This window comes from Haematobia irritans, chromosome 2 (genome assembly GCF_050003625.1).
Source record: "Haematobia irritans isolate KBUSLIRL chromosome 2, ASM5000362v1, whole genome shotgun sequence".
Classification (NCBI taxonomy): Eukaryota; Metazoa; Arthropoda; class Insecta; order Diptera; family Muscidae; genus Haematobia; species Haematobia irritans.
In genome coordinates, this window is record NC_134398.1 from 95,021,446 (window position 1) to 95,041,836 (window position 20,391).

The following is a 20,391-nucleotide window of genomic DNA, read 5'->3' on the forward strand; positions in this document are numbered from 1 at the left end:
TATTTACAATCATAATGAATTATGAAAATAAACAGGTAATATAGGTGCTAACAACATAGGTTTTCGACCTGAATGCTCAAAATTTTGTTTCTGCCTAATTGTATATTCCCTCAAATCTTTCTCACTTCCACGAGAGTTTTTAGTTCTTAGCACCTTTTTCTGTAATACAAACATTGTAGAAGAAATTATTCAATTTTATAATTTTTTTTATTTTAATTTTACCTTTTGCCGGACGGGGATTCGAACAGCGGACCACACAGTTTGTAAGGATCAAAGAAGTAGCTGATCAATTGCCCAAGGGAAAATAAAATGTTAATTTTGTAATAACAAGCAACAACCACCAACATAATTCAATATCGTTCCCTGTTAAATAGCGCTCCAAGCTACTAAACACATATATGTTTATAGGCTATTTCCAAATTAATATATGTTTGCATCCAAGCTATTATATTTACAAACATTTTATGTCCCAAACATAATATGTTCTAACATATTAACATATATGTCCCAAACATGTTATGCTAGTTTATGAACATTATATGCTTGCACTCAAAAATATTGTGTTTAAAAATTTGTGTTCCAAACATATAATGTTTATAGCCAAACATATGAAAAACAGTCTTTTTCATCCGTGTAGCGGAAGTGCCTTAATTTTGAACATAACGGTATATCTCGAAAAGTCGAGCTGATAGAAAAAACCCATTTGCAGATTTGGATTCAGCGTCCCAAATGAAGGTGAGTATTAAGTTCGAGTTTAGCCGCTAAAATCGCTAAAGTGAAAACTAAATCAGTAAGAAAAATGCATGAAATTATACATAGTTGTTGCAAATTTTTTTATTTGATGGGGAAAAGCCCAAAGCAAATTTTCACAAAGTTTGTATTCCTTAAAATGGATTATTAAAGAAAAGTAATCGTGAAAAAATGACGTTTTTAGCGGTTAAACTCGATCTTAATACCCACCTTAACCTTAAAACTGATATTCCATTCTTAATCAACAGAACCGTAACAAAAATAAACTTATTACATACAAACACTTACCCATTAGAAAATGTTATTTATGTATGGAAATCGCGATTTATATCAATTCAGTAAATCGTGAATAAAATCAAAAGTTGTGCACCGATTGTAATGAAATAAAGCTCATTTTATTGGAAATTTATTTAGCTAACTGTTTCTGAAATTGTTGTTCCATTTTGATTTTTTAGGATTTTTTAAAGATAAAAAATTTTTTTTGTCAAAAAATTCTTTTGCAAAACTTGAACGATATCTCTAAAACTATTTGGAAAATTGAAAAACAATGTAAAGACAGCTTAAAGAAAATATTGTAAGGGATTTTCTCATTTTTTTAATTTAATAATTGAACCGTTTTCAAGTTATTCCAATATGTGGCGGAAGTGCCTTAATTTTGAACATAACATAAATCGAGCTGATAGAAAAAACCAACAGCAGATTTGGATTCAGCGACCCCTAATTACTAATAATTTGGTACAAATTTCAAATCAACACGAAAAAGTTCAATTTTGTTCCCCTGTGTAATCCATTTTAAGGAATAGAAACTTTATGGCAATTTGCTTTGAGCTATTCCCTATCAAGTTATAATAAAATATGCTACAAATATGTATAATTTTATGCCTTTTTTTACTGAGTTTAGCCGCTAAAGTGAAAACTATTTCACTTTAGCGGCTAAACTCGAACTTAATACCCACCTTTAGCCGCTAAAATCGTAATTTTTTCACGATAACTTTTCTTTAATAATCCATTTTAAGGAATACAAACTTTGTGAAAATTTGCTGTTGGGCTATTCCCCATCAAGTTATAATGAAACCTGCAACAAATGTGTATAATTTTATGCCTTTTTTAATGATTTAGTTTTCACTTTAAGGTGGGTATTAAGTTCGAGTTTAGCCGCTAAAATCGTCATTTTTTCACTAAAATGAAAACTAAATCAGTAAAAAAATGCATAAAATTATGCCGATTTCATGCAGATTTCATTATAACGAGATAGGGAATAGCCCAAAGCAAATTTTCACAAAGTTTGTTTTCCTTAAAATGGATTATTAAAGAAAAGTAATCGTGAAAAAATTACGATTTTAGCAATTTGATGTAATCGATTCATCAATACGATGTCATCAAATTGATAAATTGATTATTAGAAATATTTTCTACGACACTTTTAATAAAGAACCATATTGTTTTTTTATTTTAATTAAATTTAAATTTTATTTATTTGAAATATGTACAACTAACGAAGTAAAAACGTATACAAAATTTTTCATACACATCTACCAAAGCTGTTGATTTTGATAAATTGACCATCTTGACACACAAACATTCTGTTACCTTAATTAGTGTTTATATTACCAAGTTTTATGGGTTCATCCTGTGGAGTAAAAAAATAATAAAGAAGAATTTAAAAATGGAAATTTTAAATTATTGTAAAATATATTCGATATTTTTAGAACAAAATTTAACTCACTGTTTAAGTTCAAATTCGTATGGTCAAAATTTATTCGTTAAGGTAGGTACTATGTTCTGTTTTCATGTTGAAATTTTCGCGGTTACTTTATTAAAACACTTCAATATGAAGCAGATAAATTAACTCACTTGACGCGCAGATTCTTTTTCCTATAGATTTCGGCGAGACTTTACAGGAATATGTTTATTTACATTTATAATTTTGATTATATAAGGAAAAGTAATCGCGAAAATAAAGTGGTTTTCAACTCGAAAACCGAACATAGTACCCACCTTTAGATGGGGACTTAGAATATTGTAAAATGACAATTTCCCCCTCGTTAGAAAATGTACCCTAAGCTCAGGATGCAGCTGTGCTTTCAGCACAATTCGTTACATTTTTTCTAACGAGTCGCGCCATTACCTTGCGGCGTCTAAGTTTTTGTTATTATTCGTTACTGGATTACGTCCGTCCAACGATTGTTTTGTAAAGGCCAGTACTCTGTTCGGTTTTCGCGTTGAAACTCCATACAAAACCAAAACATGCGAAAAACTAGCGAAATTTTTTCCATTTGTGGTACTTGGTTTTTTTTTCGAGTTGAAAAACTGACGTAACTCGCGTAGTCAGTATTTTCATAACATGGCGCCATTTGCAATGTGAATTAAGAAATAATTTATTTATTAAATTGATTTTTGTGAATTTATAACATAAAAGTGGATCTGATTATTATTTAAAAATGTAATCTGATGATTGATAAAACAAAGTATAACATGGAATTGTATTTCCATAATAAACTAGCAACAATATCTAGCCACTCCCTACTATATGGTAGAATATAATGTACATATATAACATGAAATTTAAACACAAATGTTAACAAAATAAAAGCTTATTATATTTTGAATTATATTTTACAATAGTTTCATTTGTACTGGACATCGGGATAATAAACACAAAACATAATTTAAACAAAAGGAGGCACAGCAATTGATGTTCCAAAACAAGCATTAGCACTTCAACCAACATGTATAGTACCGAGGTTGCAATGAATGGAATCACAAGAATTAATTGCTATGTTCCAAAAAATAAAATGCAGCACTGTAAAATTAGTTTTTAAATTCCAAAGATATTCGTAAAATAACTTTGCCTGCTTCTTCTTTTTCAAATTATTTATTTTGTATGCGTGTGTGTGTAAATCGAGCCACTAGTTGCGTATGTATATGTAATCATTTCGTGACAGTCTGCGATGTTGTCAATACATTTCGACGAAATAAACGCAAAATAGTCCCAAAATGGCTGTTTTTTCCCCTCAAAATATATTGTCAACACTATCATTTTTCAACGCGAAACAATGATTGAGTGGAACTTTTTTCGCACCAACAAACAGAGTACCGACCTTAAGGTGGGTACTATGTTTGTTGGCACGAAAAAAACTTCACTTAACCATTCTTTCGCGTTGAAAAATGAGAGTGTTGACAATAGATTTCGAACGAAGAAAACAGCTATTTTGGAACTATTCTGCGTTTATTTCTCAGCAATTTAATTGACAACATCGCCAAACGTCATAATATTTTTACGTATACATACGCAGCAGCTGATTGTTTACATACACGCATTCATAATAATTTTTTTGAAGTGTTTTTCTACCAGTTTTTGAATTGTTTTGAACCAAATCTCACAAAGCACTGGACAATAATAATCCAAATGGATTCCGTCAATTTGTTATGCAAACTTTTACATCTGAAGCAATTGACAATCCGTTCAGCAACAAACTTAATTCAGCAACAAAACAATTGGTGAAAAACGCTACTCGTTCATTGGAATATGCCGAAAAGAAGACACATAAGGAACAAAATCATCATAGTTTGAATAAAGTCAAATATCTTAAAATCGTCGTTATCACACCACCATGGAAAGACAAATGCGTGTGAGAATTTTCAAGCAAAATCTAAAAATCATACAGGATTTGAATGCAAATGAGCGTGGTAGTGCCATATATGGTATCGCTGAATTTGCTGATTTGACCAGTACCGAATATAAACAACGTACCGGCATATGGCAACGATATGAGGGTAATGCTGCTTTAACTCCTTAAACTGAAATTCCAGACATTGAATTGTCCAAAGAATTCGATTGGAGAGAAAAGGTCAATGTGGCTTTTGCTGGGCTTTTAGTGTTACCGGCAATGTCGAAGATTTGCATGATTTCAGGACTGATAAACTGGAACGATATTCCGAGCAGGAATTATTAGATTGTGATACAATAGATTCAGCTTGTAATGGTGGTTTGCCCGATAATGCTTATGATGCCATTGAGAAAATTGGAGGTTTAGGACTTGAACTTGAAATGAATTTCCCTATCATGCACGCAAAGAACAATGCCGCTTCAATACATCGAAAATCCATGTTAAAGTAAAAGGTCATGTTGATTTACCCAAAAACTCATACATGTGGTGGCTGTCTGCACAACTCTTTGAAAGGTTTTTGTGCAGCCATCATGGAAATACAAACCATACCATTTCTCATACTTAGTACCACCACTCCATACCCAATAAATTTTCATCTAGTTTTTTTTCTCACATATATAAAGGGTGATTCTTTTGAGGTTAGGATTTTCATGCATTAGTATTTGACAGATCACGTGGGATTTCAGACATGGTGTCAAAGAGAAAGATGCTCAGTATGCTTTGACATTTCATCATGAATAGACTTACTAACGAGCAACGCTTGCAAATCATTGAATTTTATTACCAAAATCAGTGTTCGGTTCGAAATGTGTTTCGCGCTTTACGTCCGATTTATGGTCTACATAATCGACCAAGTGAGCAAACAATTAATGCGATTGTGACCAAGTTTCGCACTCAGTTTACTTTATTGGACATTAAACCAACCACACGAATGCGTACAGTGCGTACAGAAGAGAATATTGCGTCTGTTTCTGAGAGTGTTGCTGAAGACCGTGAAATGTCGATTCGTCGCCGTTCGCAGCAATTGGGTTTGTGTTATTCGACCACATGGAAGATTTTACGCAAAGATCTTGGTGTAAAACCGTATAAAATACAGCTCGTGCAAGAACTGAAGCCGAACGATCTGCCACAACGTCGAATTTTCAGTGAATGGGCCCTAGAAAAGTTGGCAGAAAATCCGCTTTTTTATCGACAAATTTTGTTCAGCGATGAGGCTCATTTCTGGTTGAATGGCTACGTAAATAAGCAAAATTTCCGCATTTGGAGTGAAGAGCAACCAGAAGCCGTTCAAGAACTGCCCATGCATCCCGAAAAATGCACTGTTTGGTGTGGTTTGTACGCTGGTGGAATCATTGGACCGTATTTTTTCAAAGATGCTGTTGGACGCAACGTTACGGTGAATGGCGATCGCTATCGTTCGATGCTAACAAACTTTTTGTTGCCAAAAATGGAAGAACTGAACTTGGTTGACATGTGGTTTCAACAAGATGGCGCTACATGCCACACAGCTCGCGATTCTATGGCCATTTTGAGGGAAAACTTCGGAGAACAATTCATCTCAAGAAATGGACCGGTAAGTTGGCCACCAAGATCATGCGATTTGACGCCTTTAGACTGTTTTTTGTGGGGCTACGTCAAGTCTAAAGTCTACAGAAATAAGCCAGCAACTATTCCAGCTTTGGAAGACAACATTTCCGAAGAAATTCGGGCTATTCCGGCCGAAATGCTCGAAAAAGTTGCCCAAAATTGGACTTTCCGAATGGACCACCTAAGACGCAGCCGCGGTCAACATTTAAATGAAATTATCTTCAAAAAGTAAATGTCATGGACCAATCTAACGTTTCAAATAAAGAACCGATGAGATTTTGCAAATTTTATGCGTTTTTTTAAAAAAGAAAGTTATCAAGCTCTTAACAAATCACCCTTTATTTTTTCTTCGTCTTACGATATTGTTATTTCCTTATTATTTTTTGTCAAACGAAAGTATAGTGTATAATGTAAAGTTCATATTCAAATTCAATAAACTTAAGCCCATAACTCACGTTCAAGGGTAGTTCCTAAGCCAAAGTCACTGTTCCCGACTTATAATTCGTCACAAAGGGATGTTAGAGATCTATACCAGAGAATATCTCAGTCACGTAATAAAATTGAATTGATAAAATGCAAGATATATGGACAATGAATGTCGCTGAGTGAAATTTAAAAGCAACAAAAGTCTAAAGTCGGGCGGGCCGACTATATATGCACCACTTTGTGATCTACATTTTCGATACCATCTGAAATCCTCCAAATTTATTGGGTGATATATATGAAGGTTTATGTTCCCATATACATACTTTTAAATCTGAACCGACAATATATTTAAGACTTCTTAGACATTTTTTGACTTAAAATTTAAGTCGGTTAAATCGGTTAACGCCCTATGGCGATAGATATTTATTAGAAATAAAGTTCAATTCGAGTCATTTTTACAAGTTTTCGACTAACAGTGACGATTTTACAATGTATTTTGATCATTTTTCTCGAAATCAGAAAAAATATATATGGGAGCTATATCTAAATCTGAACCGATTTCAACCAAATTTGGCACGCAGAGCAACAAAGCTAATTCTACACCCTGTACAAAATTTCAACAAAATTCGAGTAAAAACTTGGCCTCTTTGGTCATATGAGTCTAAATCGGGTGAAAGATATATATGGGAGCTATATCTAAATCTGAACTAATTGTTTTCCTAGTGCAAAATTTTAAGCAAATTGCGCTAAAACTATGGCTTCTGTGATCATATAGGTCCAAATCGGGACTTAAATCTGAATCGATTTCAATAAAATTTAGCACACTTGACTTTACTGGTAATTGTAATCCTAGTGCAAAATTTCATCCAAATCAGGGTAAATCTCAGGCGTCTGGGCCCATATAAGTGCATATCGGAAGAATGATATATATGGGAGCTATATCCAAATCTGAACCGATTTCAATAAAATTTGGCACACTAGACTATACTACTAATTGTTCTCCTAGTGCAAAATTTCAACCAAATTGGGGTAAAACTTTGGCTTCTGGCCCCATATAAGTACATATCGGGCGAACGATATATATGGGAGCTATATCTAACTCTAAACCGATTTCTTTCAAAATCAATAGGGTTCTATTCTGATCCAAAAAACATAATTGTGTCAAATTTGAAGTCGATTGGGCTTAAATTGCGACCTAGGCATTGATTACAAAAATGTGTTCACAGACAGACGGACATGGCTATATCGACTCAGGAACCCACCCTGAGCATGTTTGCCAAAGACACCATGTCTATCTCGTCTCCTTCTGGGTATTGCAAACATATGCACTAAATTATAAAACCCTGTATAGGGTATAACTTTTTATTTATGTGGCATAAACATTTACCATATATTTTTGGTATAACTTTGTTCAGAACAACTAATTTTATTTTTGGAACATAGAAAATTATTCTTGTGATTCCATTCGTTGCAACCATAGTACTGCATCATCAATAGCACTGCCTCCTTTATATTTACCATGAAATGACAGCATAAATTGTGTTTATTATCCCGATGCCCAGTAAAAAGAAACGATTGTAAAATGAACTTCGCTAAATAGAGCTAACATAGAGTTAACATTTTTCTATAAATTTCGTGTTATATACATTATTTCTATTCAATCATGTAGTAGGGGCGGCTAGATGGTGGTTGCTAGTTTATTACGAAAATACCACTCCATGTTATATTTATTTCGTCAATCGATCTATACAATTTTAAATAACAACGCGAACCACTTTTGCATTATAATTTAACACAAATCATTTGAATAAATAAATTATTTCTTAATTCGCATTACAAATGGCGCCATGTTTTCAAACTAACTAATCTCAACATATGGAAGGATTTAACATGACCTAATTAGGGACTATGCGCTTTATGTCACTTTTTCAACTCGAAAAAAAAAACAAAGTATCACAAACGAAAAAATATTTCGGTAGTTTTTCGCATTTTTGGTTTTGTATGGGATTTCGCTGCGGAAACCGAACATAGTACCTACCTTTAAAAGGTAAATTAATCTTCCAAAAAATTCAATAAAATTACGTTTTATTGAAACATTATTAAAAAGAAAAACTAAATCCTTGTGTTTTTATTTATTTTATTTCTCGGTGCTACGCATTCATTGGTCCTTCGAGCCGGATCCTTGCTTGCAGCAATTAATAAAGGGTTTTCTTTTTCTTTTCCAAAGGAAGGTGCTCATCATTTTGAAGCAACAACAAAAAGCAGACAGTTTGCAGCCATATTTGTGGAGAATTTAAATTGAAAATTTATTTAAATAATTATATATCAACACACAGGTGCGTATGTCAGTGTTTTATTAAAATAATTCAGCAAATCGCGAGTGTTTTAAATTTAAACCGCGGTCGTTTTACAACATCGATTCAATTATTTCATTTTGCCGACGGCAAATTGCATTTCAAAAAACACACATTCGTTGCTACATACGTACGTACGTTTCTTTCGTTTGTTTAATTTCGTTTTGCTAAAAGATATTCAAGTGAAAGAATAATCAAAATAAAAAGTGAAAAAATCTATTGTATATATTGGTGTTGTGTGGTGAATTTAAACGTTGACAATTGCTTACACAGAAAAAAATTTCACGAAAATTTTTCCAATTAAAATTTTAATTGAGTTTTAAAAAATATTCAATTAAAAATTTAATTGATTCAACAAATTTTTTAATTGAAACAAAAATCAATCACAAAAATTAATAGTATCAATTAATTTTTTAATTGGATCAATTAATTTTTTAATTGACCTTCAATTAATTTTTTAATTGATACTATCATTTCTGTGATTGAAGACATTTCAATTAAAAAATTAATTGGATCAATTAATTTCGTGATTGAACCAGAAAAAAATTTTTTGTGTGTATTTACTTCAAAACATTATTTGCAATTACGTTGCCATTAACTTGAAGTAAGTAAAACAATAACAAAATACACGCAGACTCCAAAGGCTCTGTTGGTCGTATTACCATTGTAAACAAACATCAATCGTCACTGCAGTCAACATTTGAATTACATACCTACGTATGATCAGTGATACACACACGTATATACATACATATTTTTTTTTTGAGCTGTGTTTCTTTGGTTTATTTGTTAACCCTCACGGTGCCGCGAGTCGTAAATTTTTTTAGGAAAATTATAAAAATTTTTGAAATTGAGTTTTTTGGGTTTTCGTGTTGTATGACCCATTAGCGTTACGCGCATTAGTAAAAATTATCGTTTTGGTCACTGTGCACCCTACAGGCGGTCCGGTACGATCGTATAATTTTTATTTTATCATATATATTACGTATATATTTTTAGTTCTATATTTTTATTATTTGCGATTTTTTAATTTTTTTTGGGAGATTATTTGGCGTGGAAGTGTAGAGGTGTATTTTACAGTCCGTGCACCCTACATTTGGTCTTACAGACATTTTTTATAATTTCTTATAATTTGTTGAATTTTTTGATCATCTGGTTTTCGTGTGTGAAGTTTTGATACAGATTAGCGGCAGTATTCTTCGATACACTGAGCGTAATTTTCGTAAATTCATTCATACACTGAGAGAAATAGTTCGAAGATTTTAGTAGAATTTTGAGATTTTTAGAATTTGACTTGAATAATTTGCCCATTTTTTTGTACACGGAGAAAAATATTTTGTGGTTCGGTACACTGTACGAAAATTAATTGTTTCTACACTGAGAGAAAAATAGTCCAATATTATGAACATTGTTTGGAATTTTTGATTTTAAGTTTGAAGTAGTTGTTTTACGAACAATTGTTTACACTTCAAGAAATTTTGTGGTAATTTCGGTGCAGTTTGATAATTTGATACACTGAAAGAAAAATTTTGTTAATTTTTGTTTTCGCATTTTTGGGCATTTTGTGCAAATTTATTGATTTTTCGATAAGTGCGTTTTCACATACTTTACGAGTTTTTGTAAATTTTTGCGACTTTAAATTATTTTCGATATGCCAGGTACTTCATTCGCTCGATTCATTAGAGCCGCTGATGCGGTTGTGAAGTTTGGGACACGGGTTAGCTCATTGAAGGAGGAGAATTTAGATGTTTATTCTCTAAGGGCTCAGGACGAAGAGGCGAAATCACTCTGGGCGAAAGTGAAAGAGAGGTATGAGGAGTGTTTAGACGATCTTCAGGAAGAGTGGGATAAGGGAACGATAGAATCTGCTGACGGCAAGTATGAGGCAACTTATGATGCCTATATTCGTATTGTTTTCTCTATCGAAAGGAAGATAGACGGTCTAAAAGCCGTTCCTAGGGCGTCAACTCCTATACAGCAGGCCGAAGTGGCGGATATTTCTGCTCGTTCTTGTTAATATTTCGAGTAGTTCTCTTTTGTTAGGTGTTGACCATGGTGCGGTCCATAGATTGGCTTTACCACCATGCGATATTGAGGTTTTCGATGGGGACTTTCAGTCTTGGCCAACATTTAGGGATTTGTTTACTGCTGTTTATGTCAGAAATTCCCGTATGAGTGATATTGAGCGCTTGTGTCATTTGCTCAAAAAGACTAGTGGCGACGCCCGTGAAATTGTAAGAAGATTTCCTCTCACCGATAAGAGTTTCGAGTTAGCTTGGAGGACGTTAAAGGAAACTTATGACAATTTGAGGATTCTAGTCAGCAATCAGTTGAAGCTGCTTTTTGACCTTCCGCTCTTAGACACTGAGACAAGTTCTGGATTGAAGAACTTGCAGCGTGGTATAAACGCCTGTATTTCGGCGATGGCTGTGAATAACGTTCCTACGAACGATTGGGATCCGATTTTGATATTTTTGTGTGTACAACGTCTACCGAAGATTAGTGTTACTTTGTGGGAACAGGGTATAAGTGATAAGTCTGCGTTGTCGTCTTGGGTGGACATGGATCGTTTTCTTACGGAAAGGATTCAGACACTCACGTGTCTCCGCGATTTGAAGGGTATCGATGCTTCAAGGAGAACTGATGGCAGGAAACTACGAACGCATTTTACGAATGCAGCTCCGAAATCTTCGCCATCTAGGTCGCGTAATTTGCAATACACTTCCCATTCTTCAAGAGATTCCGTAGATAAGATATGTGTTCTTTGTCCACGACAAAGCCATCATCTTCGTGTTTGTCAGAGATTTAGGAATCTTTCTGTGAATGATCGATTGACTGCTGTGAAGCGGCACCGCTGTTGTTTCAATTGTCTATCGCGTAGACATGACGTTAACAACTGTGCTACATCTCGCAGTTGTGAGAAGTGTCAAGGAAGGCATCATACTTTGCTTCATCGAGATTCTTACCATTCTACGAATGTGGCGACTACGTCTTCGACAGTTTCGGCCGCTCGTCCTACGGATTCTAGCGGTTTGAGTGACCCGCAGCCTTCCACTTCGTCTGGAATTGTGTCTGGTACTTCGGCCAGGCAAGTGAACATCGTTCATCGGGGTATGACGTACCCGGCTCGGGCTCTTATTGACCCAGCATCAGAAGCCTCCTTTATTACCGAAAAGATGCAAAAGTTGCTTAGGATTTCGACAACGAGTGCGACGTCTGCAATATCGGGCGTGAATCAAACGGTTTCTATAACTTCTCGCGGTGTTTGCCCTGTGAGTATAGGGTCACCAATAGATGAATCGGTCTTGGTTGAGGCGACTGCGTTGGTCCTGCCTAGGATTTCTGGGAATCTACCGTCTTTCCAAGTGAGTCGGAATTATATGTCGCGTTTGCCTGGCTTACGTTTGGCTCCTAACCTGTTCGATAGCCGTCCGGTTGATTTATTGTTGGGGGCAGACGTGTATCCCAGAATTATATTACAGGGGGTTCGGTCCGGTATTTTAGGTTCGTTGATTGCTCAACAGACAGTCTTCGGTTGGCTCATTACTGGTTCAATTCCCACTTCAAGTGTGACAGTTTTTTCAACGACTGTTGAATTTATGGAGGAAGATGGTCTTGACAAGACTCTTCTTCGCTTTTGGGAATTAGAGGACTTAAAGAATATTTGGACTTGCAACATATGAGACCAGTGTCGTCGACTTCTCCTGTAGATCAAACTGTGTGTTATTTGCCACACCACCCGGTAATCAATCCGGACAAATTGACGTCCAAACTTCGAGTTGTCTTTAATGCTTCGCATAAGACATCAAATGGTAAAAGTCTGAACGACATTCTTTATGTGGGGCCCACATTACAATTGGAATTGGTTTATTTGGTTTTGAGGTGGAGATTTTTCAAATATGTTTTTAATTGCGACATCACACAGATGTATCGCCAAATTAGGGTAAATTCGGCCCACACTTCTCTGCAGCGAATTGTCTTTAGGGACTCCCCTCAAAAAGATGCACAGGACTATGAGCTGCAGACCGTGATATTTGGAGTGAATTGTGCTCCCTATTTAGCCATACGGACGTTATTGCAATTGGCCGATGACTCCGAAGATTACTATCCCCACGCGGCACATATTCTACGAAGGTGCATATACATGGATGATGTTTTGACAGGGTACCATGACGTGGATACTGCTGTTGAATCTAGGGACCAATTGATTAGGGTATTATCATCGGCAAAGTTCGAACTGAGGAAGTGGACTTCTAATGAGCTAGCCATTTTGGAATCGCTTCCAGCTGACCATTTGGTTGACGCCAAATTACTGGAATTTGTTGAGGCTAGTAGTTCGAAACCGTTGGGCATTAGGTGGAATGCGCAGTTAGACTTGTTTTATTTTGATATGAAACCGATTGGGCGGAAATCTCGGTTTACGAAGAGAGAGGTTTTATCGGCTATAGCTAGGCTATTTAACCCTGTTGGCTGGCTGGGGCCAGTTATTATAGTGGTGAAGATAGTTATGCAACAAGTCTGGTTGGATAAGATAGGATGGGACGAGTCACTTCCATTACAAACTGAGCGACAATGGCGAAAGTTTGTCGAGACCTAACAGGATGTGAATCACGTTCGTATTCCTCGATGGGTCAATTACTCCACAGACTGTCAAGTAGAATTACATGTTTTTTCCGACGCCTCGGAAAAAGCATATGCGGGGGTAATATATGTTCGTGTGGTTACGCCGCAGGGACATATCTTCACCCATTTGCTATCTTGTAAGACTAAGATAGCCTCCATCAAATCTATATCGTTGCCACGTTTGGAACTTTGTGGGGCAGTTTTGGCCTCAGGACTTTACAAGTCTATAGCCAGGGAGCTAGATATTAAGTTTCGCCGTGTTTATTGTTGGACGGATTCTACGATCGTCCGCTCTTGGCTTCGAAAGACGCCATCTACGTGGTCTACTTTCGTTGCGAATCGCGTATGTAGGATTCAGGAGAATATTGGGGGGCAGAATTGGTACCATGTTCGCTCTGAGGACAATCCGGCCGACTTGGGAAGTCGCGGAGTGTCGCCTGCAGAGTTGGCTGTTTCGACGCTTTGGTGGCATGGACCAGATTGGCTCTGCTCAGATAGTTCTCGGTGGGATATTGGTGATTTGACCCCTCTTGAGACTGACGTTGAGGTACGGGCGGTCAAGACTCACGCATCGTTTTTTACGAACGATGAGGATATTTTAGAGAGGTTTTCTTCTTTAGATAGGGCTCTACGAGTCATCGCATATATATTTAGGTTTTATCACAGGACCCATTATTCACATGCTAGTCGAAATGTGTATCACGACACGACGTTGACGGCAACCGAACTAAAGACAGTGAGATTACGTCTAGCTGTACTTTCTCAAAGGGCTCATTATCCAGATGAGTACGGTTGTTTGATGGGAAAGAAACCGTTAGGTTCCAGGAGTTCGTTGTTGTCATTGAATCCATTCCTGGATGAGGAGGGGGTTATGAGGTTGAATGGTCGTTTGAGTAGGTGTCCTACCCTGTCGTATAGTGAGCGACATCCAATTATAGTGCCGTATAATAGTAGATTCGCTAGGTTACTAGTGAAATATGTTCACGACATATCTATTCACGGAGGGAACCAGTTGGTTCTACGTCTTATTCGGATTGAGTATTGGATTCCTCGTTTAACATCTTTGATTAGATCGACTATTAACCGGTGTAAACGGTGTCTGTTGGATAGGAAGAAGTCTTGTACGCAGATCATGGCGGCTCTCCCACCGGAGAGAACTGTACTTACCAGACCGTTTACTACGACTGGCGTTGATTTTGCGGGGCCTTTCGAAATTAAGTTATTTATAGGGCGCGCATGTAAGATAACAAAGGGTTATGTTTGCGTTTTTGTATGCTTTTCGACGAAGGCCATACACTTGGAAGCCACATCAGACTTGTCTACGACAACGTTTCTGGCCGCCTTTCACAGATTTATATCTCGACGTGGTTGTCCCAAGACCATTTTTTCGGATAATGGTACAAATTTTGTAGGCGCTTCACGCGAAATGGATAAGGTTTTGGGATGTGTTTTTAAGGAAGGACGTGATAAGGTGTGTTCCGCATACCAGTTTCAGCAGCTTTCCTGGCAGTTTATCCCTGCCGGGGCGCCACATATGGGTGGTCTCTGGGAAGCTGCTGTCAAAAGCTTCAAGACGCATTTTAGGAAGCATGCATCAGGATTCAAATTTACATTTGAAGAGTTTTCGACTGTTCTTTCGAGAATTGAGGCTTGTTTAAATTCTAGGCCGTTGTGCCCAATGAGTGAAAGTTCTCAAGAATTGGTAGCACTTACGCCTGGCCATTTTTTGGTAGGATCTCCGATCTTGGCGCCTCCTGAACAGTTAGAGGAGGAATCCCCACTTCATTTGGTGCATCGATTTAGGAAAATGAAGGCGCTGTCGCAACAGTTCTGCTTACGGTGGAAAGAGGAATATTTGAAAGGTATAAATGGAAATTTCCGCAGCGTGATATCGAAGTAGGGGACTTGGTAGTAATTCGTGATGAGCAATTGCCTCCTACATCGTGGAAATTAGGTCGTGTGGATGACGTCCACACAGGATCTGACGGTCGCGTTAGAGTTGCAGACGTGAGAACGGCAAACGGTGTTGTAAGACGACCGGTGGTAAAATTGGTCATATTGACCGAATAGTTTTCGATTGTTCATATAGTAAGCGTCATCTTTCTTTTCGAAGTACCATGGAAACTATGAGGGAAATTGTTAAGACTCTCCCTGACTACGAAGATGACGTCCCGATGTCCGATGAGGAAAGAGAGATTTTAGAAAATAATGTTGCACCGGTTCTTCGCGAGCCGTTACCAGCCATCGAGCAGGTCCCTGACGTCGGGATGACCCCAGTCGTCGCCTCTTCACAAGGGGTAGTACCGACGCAGAAAGTTGTCCCTCCGTCGGGGGCGGATACGGCTCCCGCTGACGTATCCGCAACCAACGTAGCCAAACCATCGTCATCCCCTACGTGGACTGCCCAAAAGAATTCAGGTGCGAATAAAAGAGTGCACTCGAATGTATGTGTGTTATGTAGGCGAAGTCACAGTCTCAGGTCGTGTCGCAAATTTTTGAACATGCGTTTAGAGCAGCGATTGCGCACAGTAGTGTTGCATCGGGTGTGTTCAAACTGTCTGGGCAGGTCTCACGTGCGATCGACCTGCAATAGTCGCGAAAGGTGCCGCGAATGTGGAGAGAGCCACCATACGCTGCTACATTCATTTGACCAGCAACGACGTCCTTCCGCTCAAACCTTGTCGAAGAGAAAGTCAAAGTCAAGTTCCGTTAACTCGTCCGCTTACTGTATCACGAATACCGCTCCCACATCTGGTCCGATGTTGGTTCTACAACCAACCGTCACGCTTGGTCCCACTATGGTCCTCTTGCTTGTCTTGTCCGATCGTCGAATTCCTGTCCGAGCTGTCCTCGTCCCGTGTGCGGGGTACAGTATGATTTGTAGCAGTCTAGCCCTCAGCCTACGGCTTGTCTCAGCGATGACGACGCAGGACGCATTTTGTCCGCTTATTGCTGACTCCCGACACAATGCTGGAAGTAAATTGGTGTTTTTCTGCCCGGGTAACAGACCTGACCCGTGTTGTCACCCCATCGTCGTTGGCTCCCGATTCGATACGGGAACATTTCGAGTGTCTCCAGCTGGCCGACCCAATGTTTTACCGTCCTTCCGGGGTGGGGTTGGTTTTACGGCCCGATGTCTACGCACGGGTTATAAAGACACAGATGTTTTCGAGTCCTGGGTTCCCATTGGCGCAGCTAACGATGTTTGGCTGGGTAGTGTCAGGTCAATGTCAACCATAAGTGTCGTAGGTCATCCTGGCCAATAACCCAGACACTGCAGACCCTCCGGGTCAACGGCTCTACGAGCATTTAGTTAAGTTTGAAGATGTTTGAAAAAATGAATACATGAACTCATAATAAAAAAAAAATTGCTCAATTTGAAAATGAAACTGACATCGCATTTTATATTTATTTTGATATTAATATATTGTATATATGTAATATTCTATGAATTAAGAATTTCAATTACAACATGGCTGGATGTTGCAAGGCGGGCGGAATGTTTAAGTTCAAATTCGTATGGTCAAAACTTATTCGTTAGATGGGGACTTAGAATATTGTAAAATGACAATTTCCCCCTCGTTACAAAATGTACCCTAAGCTCAGGATGCAGCTCTGTGCTTTCAGCACAATTCGTTACATTTTTTCTAACGAGTCGCGCCATTACCGTCTTGCGGCGTCTAAGTTTTTGTTGTTATTCGTTACTGGATTACGACCGTCCAACGATTGTTTTGTAAAAGGTAAATTAATCTCCCAAAAAATTCAATAAAATTACGTTTTATTGAAACATTATTGAAAAGAAAAACTAAATCCTTGTGTTTTTATTTATTTTATTTCTCGGTGCTACGCATTCACTCACCCTTTTTGTGCCCAACTGTTCCTTTTCGTTTTGAATTGTTTGCTCATCCAATTCATCTTTATTCTTTAATTTCTTTATCTTTATCTGTAAATTTAGAAATACTTCCATAAACATATAACATATAAATGTTAAAAAAAATAAATTGACCAAAAAATAATAAAATCGTCATTTTGGTTAAATTTTTTTCCATATATAATACTTCATGTTTTTTTTATTTTTACTCACATTTTTGTTTTTCTTTTCACTTTCACATCTTTAAGCATTAGCCCACCAAGAAAAAAGTGCCTTCGGAAAAAATGTTCATCAATTTAGTTTAGCCAATTTATTTCCATTAAGTTAAATTTTTATTTAAAATGATAAAATTTACTTGCTTCAGTAAAAACGTCCTAAACTTAAAGCAGTTTGGAATAGTTCATTAACTAGAATAAGGCATGGAATTTTACTAATACTGTTTTCTTCGCTGGGTATAAGAATTTACTACTGAACAAGAAAATTTTATTCACTGACAACAAAGAATTCGTAAAAATAAACAAAATATGAACTAAAACCAAGTTTTCTCAAATTTAGTAAAATTTCTTACAAAATGATAATTCTGACTTCCTTTATTATAGAAAACTTATCATACATACGAATAACACTTGGCATAGAAAAATATTTTAGTTCGTTCGTACTAAGAAGTATTCAATCCTTTCAAAACTTAAGGAAACATACTTGTTAGAATATAGGAAATTTTCCTATATCTCTTTGGCCTACCTGTCATCGATATGTTTGCGCGTGGGTTGTTTTTTAGTTGGAATCGCGTTGTTATGTTATACGGAGGGATTGTTAAGAAATAATATAGTAAAATAATATAATAAATAACAAATAAAATATATAAAATATTTGTTATTTTAAATTAGTGAGAAAAATATTCGTTTTTTGAAAATTGGTTTATAAAAAAAGAAAACACCAGCAGTATAACAACCCCTTCATTCGACTTCATTTTGGAATCTTCAATTATCAGGTAATATTCAGTGACGCTAACCTTTTGTGAAAAAATTGGATTAGGATTTTTTGTTTATATTTGTTGGTATTGAAATTGTAAAAGGTGGACAAAATTGGTAGGCAGCAACTTTTTCAAAGTGAAAGGTACTAGAAGAAGAAAAAATGTGTTTTAATATTTCTAGGGCAGTCGATGCTGTTGATTCTAAATAAATATATTTAGTATATTAATAAAACATGTATTTTATTGAAGAAAAAATTGATTACATAAATACAAAAAATTGTATTTAAAAACGAAGGTAAGCAGTTCTAAATTTGAAGTAAAAGGTTTACCACAAATATGTAAGATTTGTCCAAATGAATGAAAAAAGTTCAATAAAATCATTCCATATATGAATTCAATTCATTTAAATTTTTTCATTCTTTAGTATAGTCGTACATAAATATAGGAAAATGTTAACTAATATATGGAATATATTCTAATTAATTTCTAAGAAAATCACATCGTTCAAACAAATAAAAATGTCTTTGGCGCTATACGAAGTTCAAGTTTCTTCACAATGAGTTCATTTTAACTTAAAGAAGGGGTCACTTTTTTCTGGGTGCCCTTTATTTTCGCCACGCGCGACCACCTTTACAGTTTGGACTAAACTCAACAACTGAGAGGAACCATTTGAAATATTCTTACCCAGAAAAAAAAGACAATATTTCTACCACACAACTACGTATGGATGTGTTATTGCATTAGTATTTGAATACATGTCAACGGAGTAGATGAAACTTTTCGTCTATTTGATTACTATTTTCGTTAATTTGATGACTTTTATTGTTCTCATATGTCTTGGAAGCCAATTTAAAAACAAACGTGTGAACAAATGTTTGCTCAAATACTCGTTTGAGTTAAGTTAAATGTGGAGAGAGCATGAAATACCCAACAAAAATAACTTAGCTCTCATTAATAAAAGCTGTGTACAGTTATTTTAAAAACAAAACGTAGCAAGCGCATTTGGTTGTGTGTGTGTTTTTTTAGGTAGAGAAATAAACACACATCTACAGAACGTATGAATTTTATCATCACATTGAACACTGTTTCGTCACATTGACTATTGATTCGACTTTTAGGTGTTTCACTTTAGTACTAATGGAAAAATGTAAATTACAAACATCTATATACTATATACACCGTATATCGTTTTATGTTTTAGTTAGCATTGAGATTTTTTGATACACATTTCAGAGAAAAATGTGTTTCATCAATTTGAAGATTATTTCATCGCTTTGACGAAAACCAGCATCCTTGATACATCATGAAAATAAAACACTTAAAACTTTTGTCCAACTTCTATTAATATGTGTAATTCATATATTGGGACTTCATATAAACGAAATTAATTTAAATCAAATGTTAATTTTGGTTAACTTTCGCTGAATCGGGAAGAAAATAATTTCGTCTCATAGACAAAACTAGATCATCAATGTGACGAACTATGAAAAGAACAAAAATTGACTTTGATGATTGGTTTCGTCACGTGGACTACCGAAATACTCCCATGGACGAAACTTTTCATCGCATAGACGAAAACGCATTGATGAAACTCAATCGTCAAGGTGACGAACGCTTTTTCTTTCGGTGTAGCAATGAATGGAATCACAAGAATTAATTGCTATGTTCCAAAAAATAAAATGCAGCATTGTAAATTTAGATTTTTTTAAATCCAAAGTTATTTGTCATTTTGCGATGTTGTCAATACATTTCGATGAAATAAATTCGAAAAAGTTCCAAAATAGCTGTTTTTTCCTCCAAAATACATTGTCAACACTATAATTTTTCAACTCGAAACAATGATTGAGGGGAACTTTTTTCGCACCAATAAACGGAAACGAACTTAGTACTAAGAATAAGCCTCTAGATATACACTCATAGAAAAAAGTCTGCTAAAAACAGCAGTCGATGTCTGCTGAAAAAAAATTTATAACCTAAAAATTTTATAAATTGTTGTTCATTAACCCTTGAAGTACAAAAATTTCAGGGGTTAATGAACAACAATTTATAAAATTTTTAGGTTATAAATTTTTCCCCAAAGCATATTTAAGAATCAAGACTAGTTTTTGGTATATTTTTGCACTGTAATATACTTAC

The 20,391-nt window shown here is 36.0% G+C and overlaps 2 protein-coding genes and 1 pseudogene across 2 annotated transcripts; all 3 read left to right on the top strand.

Moving 5' to 3' along the window:
- Window positions 1–3,927: 3,927 nt before the first annotated feature.
- On the top strand, window positions 3,928–4,968 carry LOC142223358 (cathepsin F-like; annotated as a pseudogene).
- A 5,991-nt stretch (window positions 4,969–10,959) lies between these two features.
- LOC142224803 (uncharacterized) lies at window positions 10,960–12,471 on the top strand. The gene has a single exon (XM_075294587.1). The coding sequence runs from the start codon at window positions 10,960–10,962 to the stop codon at window positions 12,469–12,471; it is 1,512 nt and encodes a 503-aa protein (XP_075150702.1).
- On the top strand, window positions 12,468–15,481 carry LOC142224804 (uncharacterized). The gene is made up of 4 exons (XM_075294588.1): window positions 12,468–12,670; window positions 12,731–13,369; window positions 13,763–15,140; window positions 15,215–15,481. Exons 1-4 carry the CDS (start codon window positions 12,468–12,470, stop codon window positions 15,479–15,481), a joined length of 2,487 nt encoding a protein of 828 aa, XP_075150703.1.
- Window positions 15,482–20,391: the final 4,910 nt, after the last annotated feature.

Bases quoted from the DNA above. Each gene is read 5' to 3' on its own strand.
- LOC142224804 (XM_075294588.1), top strand. From the start codon at position 12,468: ATGAGACCAGTGTCGTCGACTTCTCCTGTAGATCAAACTGTGTGTTAT. The intron at 13,370-13,762 runs GTTTGTCGAGAC...TCGCGTATGTAG, and splicing joins ACTGAGCGACAATGGCGAAA to GATTCAGGAGAATATTGGGG. The intron at 15,141-15,214 runs GTAGGATCTCCG...GCATCGATTTAG, and splicing joins TTACGCCTGGCCATTTTTTG to GAAAATGAAGGCGCTGTCGC.
- LOC142224803 (XM_075294587.1), top strand. From the start codon at position 10,960: ATGAGTGATATTGAGCGCTTGTGTCATTTGCTCAAAAAGACTAGTGGC.